The 14461-nt window shown below is 43.6% G+C and overlaps 1 protein-coding gene across 1 annotated transcript in view; it reads left to right on the forward strand.

The window, feature by feature from the left end:
* FCHSD1 (FCH and double SH3 domains 1) overlaps positions 1-14461 on the forward strand; it is a 309094-nt gene that overhangs the window by 134396 nt on the left and 160237 nt on the right. The window contains exon 9 of the mRNA XM_086931360.1: positions 4551-4673. Within this exon, the coding sequence (XP_086787486.1) occupies positions 4551-4673 (123 nt within the window). The remainder of the gene's footprint in view (positions 1-4550; positions 4674-14461) is intronic.

Genomic DNA, 14461 nt, shown 5'->3' on the forward strand with positions numbered 1-14461 from the left:
GGAGTGAATTTGTGGGTCAAGTTATGAAGAGAGTGTGTGATGGTCTCGGGATTAGGCAGAAATTCCACGCTGCAAATCACCCCCAATCAGCTGGTTTAGTCGAGTGCTATAATGGCACTCTTAAGTTGAAATTGGCCAAAATTCAAGAGAGCACTGGTTTACAATGGCCAGATGCCTTGCCATTAGCACTTTTGTCCACAAGAATGACTGTGCATTCACGAATGGGTTTGAGTCCGTATGAGGTCGTGTTTGGTCGCCCGGCAAATATTTGGGGCGTACCAAGACCAACGAGGTTCAGTGACCTCGAGTATCCTGTGTTGCTTGACTACTTGCGTGAACTGACAACTAAAATGAGTGTCTTACGCCAACAGGTGCATGACAGCCTTCCACAAGCTGCAGAGGATCCAGGCCATTCTATTGAACCTGGATCGTGGATTTTTGTACGCAACTTCCAGCGGACCAAGAACGAACAGCCCCGTTGGACGGGGCCCTACCAAGTACTCCTGTCAACAAGATCTGCGGTCCGAGTGCGAGGCAAGCGAAACTGGATCCACGGATCTCATACTAAAAGGGCACCTCTGCCCTTGCCATACGATAAGTGGGTCCAGGAGGGACTTGCAGACTCTGAAACAGAAGTTGTCCCACGGTTTATACTGTTCAGCGATGCTCGACTGATTGGAACAAACTCAGAGAAAGAGAGCGATAGAATTTTGCAAGAATCAGTACCTCCTGCAGATCGATTGGACACTACAGAGCCTCATCTTTTGTTCGCTGATCAAGAATTGGCTGGAAAGAGCCGCTATAATCTGAGACCGAGAGTTATGGACAAATAAATAAAGACTAATAAAGTTTGATGATTTTTTCTGTTTACAGGTTAACTCTCCACCAAGGATCTACTCATTTTTGTTTTTCTTGAACCGCCATCCGGTTCATGCTGCTAGGGTCGCGGTTGCCATCAGTCTTTGGAGTGCAAGCCTGAGACACTAGGTCGAGGGTTCTGTTGGCCCAAGGCAGCCTTCCTGGGTTAGCAGAGGCATTCCCGAGCAGAAACAACCTACCACCGCGGGCAGCACATTTAGTTTAGGATGGATTTCTTTGAGTTGGAGAGACCTGTAAAGACATTGACTTTTAGAAAACGAATATGTAAAATAATATCGAAGAAAAGTTTTTTCATACCATGTTTATTTTTACTATTGAGCTTTATGATATTTATAGCTAGTTATGTAACATTTGTTTTTAAAATGACGTTTAATGCCACTGTACAACCTACACCTTCACATACTATTTCTTCTCATTCTTTCCATCCTTTGCCTGAGCATGAGGTAGTTAGACGATTGGAATTTGTTAACAATTCCTTCATCCAACTTCTGCACCAACACCAGTTAGTGATGAATACGACAAACTGTTGGATTTGTGGTTTGATGCCTCATACAACCGATAAGGGTATTCTTTATTTAGTTTTGCTCTTTAGTTTAAACGGTTCGATTTGGGCTTATAGAACGATGTTTATCTATGCCCATAGTGTTTACCCCCAACGTTCACTGAAAGACAACCCAGAGAACAGTGCTATAGTTAAAGGCATTGTTGACATGATTAGATGGATCAGCTCGTATGAGACTATTCCAAGAGATGAGACACTAGCTTACATTGGTGGAACGTTACTGAATATGGAGTTAGTCTGAGTGTTAACCAGCGAGCGAAAAGTTCTCCACCGATTTGGATAGTGCCCCATCAGGGCCACTATTGTCTGCAGGGCAACGGCAAGAATCCGAAGGCTCAGTTAGGGAAGAGTGTTTGCACTGACACTTATGTATTTGCGTCTCAGTCTTCCCCAGCGTTCCTAGCTGCTAAGGGTACCTATTCTGTTTGCTACGACAAAGCTTATACATGATTGCACCCCAACTTCTCCGGCACATGTTTTGTTTCGTTTCTGTTACCTCCCACTTTTACAGCTGCAGCAGATTACCATAAGACTAGAGTTGCTAGAGGTGTCTTTAGCCAAGAAGACACTGCAGGACAAGAACTGGGAGATTTCTTCAAGGGTTTTCTGCCGTTCTGGGGACCTATGGCTAACAGTAGGAATATTCGCCAGTTGACGAGAGTGGTTGAGTCCACCATAGTTGAAACTGCTGGTGCCCTTGGTAACCTGACGGCTAAACACCAGTCGGATAGACTCATGACACTTCAAAATAGAGTTGCCCTTGATGTTATTCTAGCAGATCGAGGTGGAGTTTGCAAGCTGATTCAATCCAGCTGCTGTGTTTTCATTCCAGACAACGCTCCATCAGTCTTCCAGGCCATTTCCAAATTGCATAAAATCTCTGATTCTGTCCATTTGGACAAAGGAGATTGGTCTTTGATGGGATGGTTATGGGGATTGATATCCACTTGAGGTTGGAAGATTTTGATGGTCATTGGGATGGTCTTAGCAATCCTTTTCATGTTCTGTCTCTGTGTACAGTGTGCTCCTGCTATTTGTGGCCTCTGCACTACTTCGTGTGCAAGGAGACCTGTCCAGAGAGAGGTACTAAGTAATAGGATGATGCTACAGCAACATATCGATGATCTGATGAATATAGATCCGGATTCAGATTAACATGGGTTTGGGTCTGTTGCCTATGTAAGGGCAAAAGGAGGGACTGTGGTTCCGTGGTTCGCGAACTGGGTTCGATGGTTCCGAACCCGTTCACTAAGGATTGTCGGAAATGGACGATTTTTATGTCAGCAGACCGCAAATGGCAAGTGTAGCATGTCTGAGTGTTTTCGTATGAATCGATATAGGAGAACACTCTGTATTCAAGGATTTAGTTTGAACCTCCGGGTTCCATTTTGTATACGGCAGCCATTTTGTGTGGTTGCCCTAACATAGGCCCGATGACTGTGGCCGAACGAGTCCTTGAGACACGTACGCCTTAGCTGACTCCTGGGTGACCTGGCCGAACTGACTCCTTGCCCGAGGCTAACCTCGCTGAGCCAGTTCCTTGTTCAGCAGCTGGCCTGATAAAGATCAAAGAGCAGGACGGGCCCGAGTTTATGGTACACTGCTCCCACCTTTCTATCTCCTTTCCAATCTGTTTCTGCCTTTCCTTTACGATATAATCATTGATCCGGGTTGAAGGCTTTATGATGGGTTTGTCCGGCCTGATCGAACAGGAAACCTGGAATTTGCTTGGTCATTTCTGGTGGGCTGCACAATGGAAAATGGGATTGTCTGGGATTGTCGTCATACGCTACTTTTGAAATGTTACACTGTCATTGGTCAGTTTGTATGCACCGAATGCTAATTTGAAATGTTGCCTGAGCTTGATTTTTGGCATAAAAGACCATGCTCCGCTTATTGAATTTGTGCAGTCTCTAGCGAACCACCCGTGTTGTGCTTCGTAGATCTCTGTTCCTGGTTGCAGCCAATAAACTTTGGTCTTTAACGTCATCAAGAAGTATCCCGTGTCTCTGTTTGCCAAGACAGGGGAACTCGAAAGTTTCAGGCGTTCTCCCTGACGCCGCTGGGTTCTAAAAACCCGGTCCTTCTAATGTTACAAAAAGCATAGTTGATGGATTGTTTTAGCTGCCAAGACTTCCCATTTAGGAAAAGCATTGTAGTGAATATCTGGATCCTAGGAAACAAAAAGGAGTATATAGAAAGAGTCAAAGCAGATTTTAGTGTCAATATAAATCAGGTATTGGCGGTATCATGCCTACCTTAGAAACCAAGGTGTGTACTAAGATGATTTTAACTAGCCCTGTGTGAAATTTTAATTACGCTGGAGCAATGGGAATAATTTCTGTAATTTTGCATTACTCTTTTAAATGAAATTACCAAAAATGCTGTGATTACGCTTGTTTGCATAATTATGAGCAATTGGTACAAAAGCACTACTGCAAGATCATAGGAACAGAGAACGTAGTGAGTGTGAGTGGCTGCTGGCAGCATCTGTTCATGTTCTGTTGCATTTAGCGCCATTGTCTTAGCACAAATGCATCCTCAGGTACATTTTAGACACAGCGGTGCATTTTGCTGTAAGAAATTAGCACAAAGTGCTGGTTTATGCTCCTTGTGTAATTCTGCATAATCTTGTGTAATTTTGTTGTAATTTCCATAATTATGCTACAACAAATTATACAAATTACGCCCAGGGTAACTTGTATAATTTTAACCTATGAAAAATGTTGATCCTCTTCAGTAATTGAATTAATACTGTTTCAAAGAAAATTGTTTTCTCGCATGATTTTCTCATGGGAGTTATGGAACGTGCTATAAAAGCTAAACTGAGTGCACATTTTCTATAGGTTTGTGAATGTGAGTTAAATGTCTGACTTGCTAAGTAAATTGCCTAAAAAAACGTAGTGAACCGATAACATATTTAATTCATGACATTTTATTTAGAGTTCAGTTGCTTTCAGTATATGATAATGCATGCGGTTTTTCCATATTTGGGTCTGCTTACACTGTGGCCTTTAAGTGGGCAATTAAATGGGGTACTGGTTTGTGGTACTGTTCTGTGCTTTTGTAGAAGTCTGTAAATCTTCCCTAATGGCCTCTTTCCTTGCAGAGCCTGGATGGAGATCTCTATGAGCGGCTGAGGGATCACCTGATTGTCATCAGCAGGACCGAGCTGGACACATGTCACTCTCTGCAGGAGCGATTCCGTGCCATCCTGGAGGCTTCCAAACAGGTACTTTCTTTGAGTTTCTTACTATTGAGATCTTACAGTCTTACGCACCCCCTTCAAGCGTTGTCTCTTCTCCAGATTCATCCATGGTTTTGTTATTGTATTTTAACTTTTGCTGTTTGTTGGCATGCATATTCAAATGAGAGTTTAATTTCCCTTTAAAGGCCACCAGTAAAGGTCAAAGACAGGTGCTTTTAATGTTTTCTGCCCATCAGTCCAGGCCTTTCCCGTGGTGCTGCATCATTCCAGCTGCTGGATCCCACTCCTGTTCGCTTGCTAATTCAGTTCCCCCCAGTCTGATAATAACAACCTGAATAAATGCTTTACATAAGTTTTAATTAATTGCCATTCCATCAAGAACTTGAATCTTATTTCTTGGCCAGTGGCAATGAGCATGTTAACCAGAAACGTTGTAAGCGATAATGTCTTTTTCCAGATGTATCCCGTTCTTTTGAGCACCAAGTTAACAAGATAGCCCCCTGCTTTTTTGCCTTCCTGAGATTTAAAAATAAATCCTGCTTTTCTTGGGCTATCACCTTCATGATCCAGTGGCCGATGCATTATTCCTGTCGAGACTTGACTAGGGGAACTCGGTTTATCTAGCATTACCAGCCAATCTTATTCAACCTCTTCAGTTGTTCCAGAATCCGGGGCGTAGCTCTAGGAGGGATGTTTAATGTGTGAGACCCCACTTCTGAATGCATTCCAGAGTGGGTGTGCCGAAGCCTCCAGGAGGGCTAACCCTGTCTGTGGTTAAAATTCCTCTGAGATTAGCAGCTGTCATAGCAGAGACACATGTTTGAAAACACACAGGCACCCACGTGCATTAGCCCATAAAGCATTCTCTCTCGCATTGCAATAACCGTTACGGTTGGGAAATCTTTGTTTCACAAGCCCCAAATCTAAATGACTGTACATTATTGGGTTGGCCCAGGCATGAACACTTCCCTTCAATGCCAGCTTTGCTTCACTGGGTGCTCTATATGCAAAGAATCTCCTTCAAATCTATGACTATTCTACACACAGCCATTCACCAGCAGATCCCCCAATTTGTAGCTTTTAAATTCTCCTGGGAGACTGCAACATGATCATTGCATTGTATTCTCTTTCCTTCTTTCTATCCCTAAAACAACAAGGACAGAACCTCATGGCAACAGAGTTTTTCTGTGTCTAGGCCTAGGACTGTGAATTCCATGTCATTTCCCTTTGCTCTGAAACCTCTTTAGCTGTTTTTGGAAATCATTGAAAACTTGGCTTAATAATTAATAGTTTGTGTGTTTGCTTTTGTAAATAGTAGTCAGGTTGTTTTTCAATAGAGCGCCAAGAAGGCTCCGGTGTTTGTGCATTAATAAATACATATATCATAACTTCTGCCAACCCTAAACAGCTTTCTAACGATCTGGGTACCTTCATGTGCACGGATTGTTAGAAACTTGTGCGCACAAATGTGTTGATCTCTTTGACTAAAATTTGAGAGTTTATCCCTAATTTGCAATGTTGCTCGGTATAAAAAAAAATAGAAATTCTTGTCATTCTTTCATATGCAAAAGCTCCTTTTCCAAATTTGGCAAGTGTTTTTCTAGTTGTGTTCATCACAGCATATGATTAGTAAATATGTATTTATTTACTTATTTAGGGTTTTGTAACCCCTCTAACATGCAACCTGATTATAATGGTTTCTATAGACATTTGTTTAATTTATTATAACATTGTTTGTATGAATATCACTCTGTATTCCCCCTCACAACTGCTTTGCCATCCTGAATGTCATGCGGATCAATGCAGGCTGTTTCCTCAAGTGACATGACATCACCTATTGTCACACATGGCCATTGATCTCTGTGATAAATGTAGGCAAGGAAGCCGCAATGCAGGCTTCCAGGAATGTAAAATACAGAAACATTAAGGAAGGTCAGAGTGCCAGTAGCTATAAAAACTGTTTTATATTGTAACATTTTAAACTTTGTTATGCAATGTTATCCAGTGCAGTTTATCTGTAACTCAGCATCTGCTGTTACATAATGTCTTGCTCGTTGTTTAGTGGTTTCTGCCTATAGAAGGTTGACTGCTGAATGTAGGTATTTCCTTCAGTAGCTGTTCTGTCTTGCCAGAATCCTCAAACACATGTGGCCGTGTTTGGGTACTGTGACCACATCCAACAACTATGTAAGTGTTTTCAGTCAACAGTATGTTCAGCTGTTTCAAGGTTGCAGAGTGGGAACTTTTAGTATTGAATCATGCAGACTTCCGCCCCACGACAGGAAGTTTGGTCCATGATTGATGTCACTGTGAGGCCTGAATTGAGTGGTCAGAAGGTGGCCGCGTCCTCTCATCGATAAAATCCAATAATTTATGTATAACACAAGTCTTGTCTTCTTCTAAGCATTTATGTGTCTGTATGTGTGTCTGCATGCATACTTTTTATGCACGTGTGGCATCTTACATTTGTGTTACATGACTTGTACAGTTCTTGACAGTGTGAATGATAAGCTCTACACATAATGGTGATTCCCCTCGGATTGTCTTTGTTTTGTGTGTTGAAGTGCCAACATAAATACTGCTATTGTTTTAGGCTTGGACCTTGGAGGCCCTATTAATGTTACTGTTTGGTGGGCAGTTTACACCCCTTTACTTCCAGGGACCCCCAACCCCCCAAAAAACCCAGAAACAGCACCTGAGGTTCCCTTCCCTTTGTGTTGTGCTGCGTGTCACATAGAAACATGGAAGCTTAGCATCGAGCGGAAGACAAGCCTCTCTCTGGAATACACACACAGGCATTGTGTTGTCTGCCCCTTTCCTGAAAATTCCCACAGAGACAGCGAGGAAAGCTTGGTATTTGGTTGGTCCTAATTTAACACAAGTGTCCCCAAAATAGTATAAATTTGGGTCTCCTTGAGCCCATAACTTTTACTTTGCCAGTAACTCAAGAAGATCTCTCTTGCATCCGCACAGAATACAATGTTTGCATGTTAGAAGAACTCATTTCACTGCAACCTGCCCTGGAAGACTAGAAAGCCGTACTGCTCAGTGCGGAAATAATCCAGTAGTACAGAAGATGGACAAAGAGCAAGGCCAAGAGGATGGCAACTTGGGAATGAGCTACAAGGGCTCAAAATTAACTGACCCACGGGCATCTGCATTGCAGAAGGGTTGATGACGTGCTTCAAAAGACATTGCATGACTGCAAGTGTGGCTAACTTGTGTTGCTCCAACTAGTCCCCTGCCTTCTATGATTTTGTGGGGGACTGTATTTATACACTTCCAGCCTGAAAAACAAGCAGATGATTTTCCTCTACACCCTAAATCTTAGGATATTGTTGGGTTGGCTTAGCTCAGACACCTGAATTTTTGAACAATAGTTGTGGCCATTAAAGTTCTAGAGATATTGTGATGTGAAGTTACTGTTGAACCCTAAGCCTAGATTCCATTACCTCACCTCCAGCAGGTGAACCAGTGGGCTGCTTTAAAACAGTGCTGTTAAATGAAGCCAGTGCTGCAGATCAATTTTGGGAATGACTGCGCCGTGAGGGAGTCATTAGGACACAAGGAGCATATTATAGCCCAAGATTCTGTGACTACACAAACTAAAAAAGAAAAAATAACAAGCGGATTTAAACCTTTGAATAGGTGACACGGTCTACTGCTTAACAAAGAGATAAAACATACCTAGGGACAAACGAATCCCCACAACAAGACTTGGATGGATTTATACTACTGTTTGGTCATTCCTGCTAAATATTGATTGAAGCCTTGAAAAAGTTTCTAGGAAACGAAACCCGTGTCGGCTGCCAGTTCAAAGCTTGAAAGGAAGATTGCCACATTAAGCTGATCATCCTGATTATATTGTTAATGTTTTTAACTTTGTAATTCTGACATATATTCATTGGCATAACAATAGTTTTCTTTGATATTGATAGTCAAATGGTGATATCTGGGTTTGAGGACTCATTAAGCTCCGTCAACGAAAACTCCAGGACACTGCAATCTTGATACCCAACGTTCCGGGGAGACCACAACGTTTACCTTTGCCTTCCTGTCCCTGCTGTCCCTCCCGCTGCTCGCCAAACATCCAGCGCGGACTGGGGGACCTCAAGTCCCGGCATCCCCCTTGTGGCACCAGTCACTGGCGCCATCAGAAAGTGCCAGGAGGCATTCGAGAAGCGAGGTGGGGCTTCCGCACCGTGGGACAAGGGCCTGTCTGAGCCCGTCCGACACCGGACGAGGCCAGGCAGGGGCCCCCCTGCTAAGCCAGCCTAACAAGCAAGGTCGGTCCCACCTTGTCAGTCTTTGGGAGTCATTACTGTTTGTCTACTTCTACTTTGACATTTCTTTGAACCAGGATCAGTTCTACTGTTTTACCAAGATAAGCAGACGTGAAGGGAAGAGGACAGGATTCATCCAGGGGGAAATGTGTCGGGGTAACTCAATCAGTTTATACTAAGGGCTACCTCTGTCTTGGAAAAGGAGATTCAATTAACAGAGCCCCGACTTTAGACCAGCAGTATAATAGAAGAGCGTCCCTAGGTTCAATGGCCACAGTCTCCTCCCCTGTCCACTGCACTGCTGACTCTAAATATAGAGAGTAATGATGTATCTTCTCTCTCTGTTCCAATTGAGGATCCTGCAGTTACACGATTATCGCAAACTAATGTTGTAACTAGCATGTCCTCTCGAGCAACTGCCAGGTCCCCGGATAGAAACAGCAGTAAAAACCAACCAAATAAAGATTAGGCAGTGAAAAGGAAGCACGGGGGGAGGACCCCAAAGGCCCTGCACGGCAAAAGTGCTGTGGTCTAGAAAAACTTGCGGCCGAGCCATACCAGAAGAGGGAACTTTACCGGATACTGCTCATGTAATCTCGGATCCCAACTTCGTCTCCGTGGGTGGAAGTATCTTGATTTGTGAACATGAAATTTGGAAGAGATTTGAGAACTCATTAAAAACCATGCTTATCCCCATTACGCATAGACTGACCAGGATAGAGGAGCAACTGTCTAATTATGAAACCCTGGCTAAGACAGGATTTGCTACTCTCGATGGTCTCTTTACTCACTCTAATCCAACTGGCCCAAACACAAAAAGCCAGCATACCAGACACCCAATCCTCAAATAGAACAGTCATGAAACCAAATGTCCCAGGGATTGCAACCAATATATCGGCAGCAGTACCTAAAAAGCCAGCAAGGGCACTCAGGTTTGATGACGAGCTGGGGAATCAATCCAGCGAATTTGCCCAATCTATAATGACCACCCCGCGCGATGGTCGGGATACAACACCAGTAGCGCCAAAGGAGGTTAGAAGTTCCGAAAATCCCTCCATGGACTCTCAAGGCAACCCTATTGTTGGAATGGAGGGACCAAGAAGTGTGAGACCCAATGCCACTCCTTCGAACTTTCCCGTGTTCAATTTGTCCCCAGCATCCACACCTTTCGTAGTAGTTTAAAAAAAAATCCTCTCTGAGGGAAACACAGTCTGAAACTACAGACCAATTACTGTATAAAGTTTTGCACTGGTTGAATAATCGTCTTGGGGAGGTGGGGCTTCGGAATGAGGGCATGGACAAATATATATTCATGGCCAGACGTACACCATGGATCGGACCAACCAGGAAGGAAGGATATGGGGACTGTGTGGGTGTCAATTTTAATAGGGTGCACGTAACAACATTTTTGCTTGAAAATCCGGGCGGGATGTTGAGCAGTCATATGGACAGGGTGTCTATGTTGACACTAGGGTACTTTTACAAACCAGGGTACTACCCTATCAAACTATCGGATCGCTTGGGAATCTGCAGGCGACCTCAGGTACCTTTATGGACATGTAAACGAATCCCAGATGCTTCCTCTTCCCAACAGATTTGCTCCATTATAGACCTAGATTTATGTGATTGACAACGACCATTTACCCAGATACAGACACCCTGTAGTTCCTATTCCACCCCTAATGACCCAGAACCAGAAATTGTTACTCTCTGTATGGAGGCCAGGAATCAGCCTGTAACTGGGCGACCAGGATTCTGGGATTCCCCTTTTTCCGGCAATTTCTGTGATGTCCTGGAATATAGCAGATTTACTCATTAAGACGATGGCCTCTGATTGGTCTTGCTTTGTTGAGGGGTTTGATTTTATTACCTTCCAGGAGACCTGGTCAATAGATACAATTTGTCGTCCTGGATACCTGACATAAGCTAAAGCAGCAATTGCAAACAGGAAGGGGAGACCTAGTGGGGGCTTGACAACATGGGTAAAGCAACAGTCTTCCTATCAAATTAAGGAACTACCGATAGATAGCCCAGACATCCTTCCCATTAAAATTTGCTCTAAGGGCAAGTTGGATTTCATATTAATCAAAGTCTATTAAAGATGGATACCAGGTGGGAAAGCTTCCCCAACAATTGCCCTCCTAGACACGTTTTTTGATGGATTGTCTAACTCGGGATTTGTGGTTATAGTGGGTGACTTTAACTGCACTTTTGAGCCTCTGGGATTGGACGATGGCAGCCTCAGCACAGAGGAGGACCAAACGTGGGGGATACCATCCCTTTCGTTGGCACCAGTTAAACAATGGTCCGAGGCAGCGCTCCAATTGAAAAGTCTATCTCTAATTCGGGGGATTAGAGCTAACAATGGGGGAACTCCCTTAGACTTGGAAGGTCATGCCACATTTTCCAATGGGACCAGGGGCAGTAGGATCGATTACATACTCATAAGTCTGGAGCTCTGGTCTAGACTAGTGGATATGGTGGTATCCCACAGACTGGAGAGTGACCATGATCCTTTACTACTGACTCTAAAAAGGACTGGTTTGGAGCTCCCAATTGCTGACTTTGCCTCCAAATAGGAGAGGTCACCATGTCCCACGACCGCCGTCGGTTAAAATGGGCAGTGGTCTTAGAGGACGAAGATCTCTTAAAGCAGATTAGGGCAACCATGGAAGGGACTGTAGCACTGATGGGGCTGCAGGTGACAAAAGGTAATGGCCCCAAGGACCTTATGAAGGCCCACGAGGACCATTATGCCAAACTAAGGCTTCTACTTAGGACTAAGCCGTATAAGCCCCCTCAAAAAAAATTGGCCAAGTGGTACAACGAGGAATGGGGAGATGCGTTCTGGCATCTCTCAAATGCAATCAGGATGGGAGTCCCCTTAGTTGTGAAAATAGCATGGGCTAATTATAAGAAAGCCCAAATCAAGGCAAATAAAGATTTTGACGAGGACAGATGGGCTAGCCTGGCTAATGCCAGTACCGAGAAGAACTGGACTGGATTTTGGCAATTGATTAAATGGGGCAATAGTACAACAGGAACCATACCAGTCAATAATGTTCCTCCTGAACTTTGGGTTCAACATTTTCAAGGCCAGTTTACTTGCCCTCTTAGTATATGCATTCAGTACCCTGAGGTTGTTACCGAGGAAGTTTTGCTATTTAGTAAAGGAGAAATCGATAGAGTGCTTGACCGGGTCCCTGCAGGGAGGGCCCCTGGCCCATATTGCATCCCGGCAGACCTTTACAAGAAGGATAGGAAGATATGGATCGAATATATTTTTATCATCGTAAATGCTATAATGGTGCGCCAGTACCGGAAACTTGGAGAGGGGCGGAAATTACCTGCATATATAAAAAGGAGACCGTGCCAGTCCCAGCAATTATAGGCCGATAAGCCTAATAGATACTTTACAAAAAATAGCTGTGAGACTTGTCCTAGGTAATGTAATGTAATGTAGGTATACTTGTAGAGCGCGGTCCTGTCACCCAGAGGGCATCCTGGCGCTTGAAGTTCAGTCCCCCCACACTATCACTGCTCAGACAGTTTTGTGAAAGAGGTGCGTTTTTAGGGCTTTTCTGAATGGATAGTATTCCCTATGGCATCTTAAAGAGAGTGGCAGGGAGTTCCAAAGTTTGGTCGCAGGTAGAGTTAATGAATGGATTATAGATCGGGATGTTCTAACTACCTATCAAGCGGGTTTTTCAACCCCATGTCAGCATCATTGACCAAGTGTTTAGATTTATGATGAATTATTGGTCCACTGTGATTTTAACAGGGGGAACACTCTATGCAGCATTTGTTGATTTAAAATCAGCATTTGACCTAGTACCCCTCCATAAGCTGTGGAATTCGCTAAGGGAGGCTGGGATGCCTAAGGAGATTCTTGGCTTCATTGTTAAACTGCATGAGGCAAATTATGCTCAATTAGGCGGGGGCAGCAGGGCGAAATAACCGATTGCTTCCCAATAAGGGAGTACGGCAAGGGTGCGTCCTCGCCCCCACCCTATTTTCCCTATTTATAAACAAGGTGATTACATATTTTTCCGGTTTTCCAACCGATGCATCATCTCTTGCCAGTTCAAGGGTACCTTTATTAATGTTTGCAGACGACACTGTAATTTTATCCAAAACTCAGTCAGGTCTGCAACGTGCCCCTGACCGGTTTGTAGTTTTTTGCAATGACCATGAGCTTGTGGTAAACGCTGACAAAACAAAGTTCATGGTATTGCATAGGCACAAATGTGTCAAGAGTAGGGTAGCATTGGATAATGTATCATTGGAACAGACCGATACATTCGCCTATTTAACTATGGGTAGGAAGATGAACTGGGCCTCCCATCTAGATGTCATAGTTTTAAGGCATAATCAGCTGGCTGGTGCCCTACTAAAGGAACACCGACTGTCCCATACAAAACCCATAGGGCCAGCAAGAGATATCTATAATGGAAAAATTAAGGCTTCCGTTATTTATGGCGCTGAACTTTGGGGGTTTGAAAATCTTTTACCCCTAGTACAAGCACAAAATAAGTACTTGAGATCCCTGACTGCCCTTCCACATTCAACACCTATGAAGCCTTTACTTTTAGACTTGGGCTGTATTTCCTTTGATGAGGTGGCAGGTTTTAGACCCCTAGCCTATTGGAGGAGGCTTTGGACCACCCCCGAATTAGCATTGTATGCGAGTGCAGTAATGCACATTAGGAGTACCGATCTATCTTCAAAAATCAAATGGCTTCAGAAGATCAAGCACAACCTGAAGAAAATGGGGCTTGGTCAACTGTGGGATGGTCCAATAGGAAATATTTTCCCAATAAAAATTATTTTAAAAATTTGTATTGGGATATGATCACCAGAAAGACCCTGTCAACGGTGGGCAGCACCTTGCTTACAGGTGTCTTTCTCGATCACAAGTTTGCATCGAAAGCAGAACCATACTTGAATTTGATTACTAAACATAGAGATAGGAAAGTATACCATCAATTCCATGTGGGCTCCCTCCCTCTAAGATCTTTCGTTGCTAAATGGAAAAAACCCATGAATGCCAATTGCCATTTTTGCCATACTCAGGAAGAGACAATAATCCATGTACTCTTTGTCTGTCCGGCTTATAAAGGCCCACGCCATAGGTGGCTAAAGCCACTGTGTTCCAACCTTGGCACTAGATTCTGCATGATGGCTATGCGTGTTCTGATATCGGACACGTGTGCAGACATTGTTATTGCAGTAGCAAAATTATTGAGTTAGGCATGGGCACTGAGGAGGAAAAAACTGGAGATTGCTGAGGATTTAAACTTAGTGTTAGAGAGCCACCATTGTGTTTAGTTAGCTTTTCGATACTGTGGGTTTAATTCTGTATTAATCCTGTATTAAATATATGCTTTTAGGGTTTTAACTGTTTTTATGACACTTTTATGTATGGATTGTGCATTTTATGATTGTAAATTATTGAATAAAGACTAACTGAACTGATAACTACTGCTGGCATGTGTCAAGACTGGCCCAGTGAAGTTTGGTGCCCAAGGG

The sequence above is a fragment of the Lissotriton vulgaris genome, chromosome 7 (assembly GCF_964263255.1).
Source record: "Lissotriton vulgaris chromosome 7, aLisVul1.2, whole genome shotgun sequence".
Classification (NCBI taxonomy): domain Eukaryota; kingdom Metazoa; phylum Chordata; class Amphibia; order Caudata; family Salamandridae; genus Lissotriton; species Lissotriton vulgaris.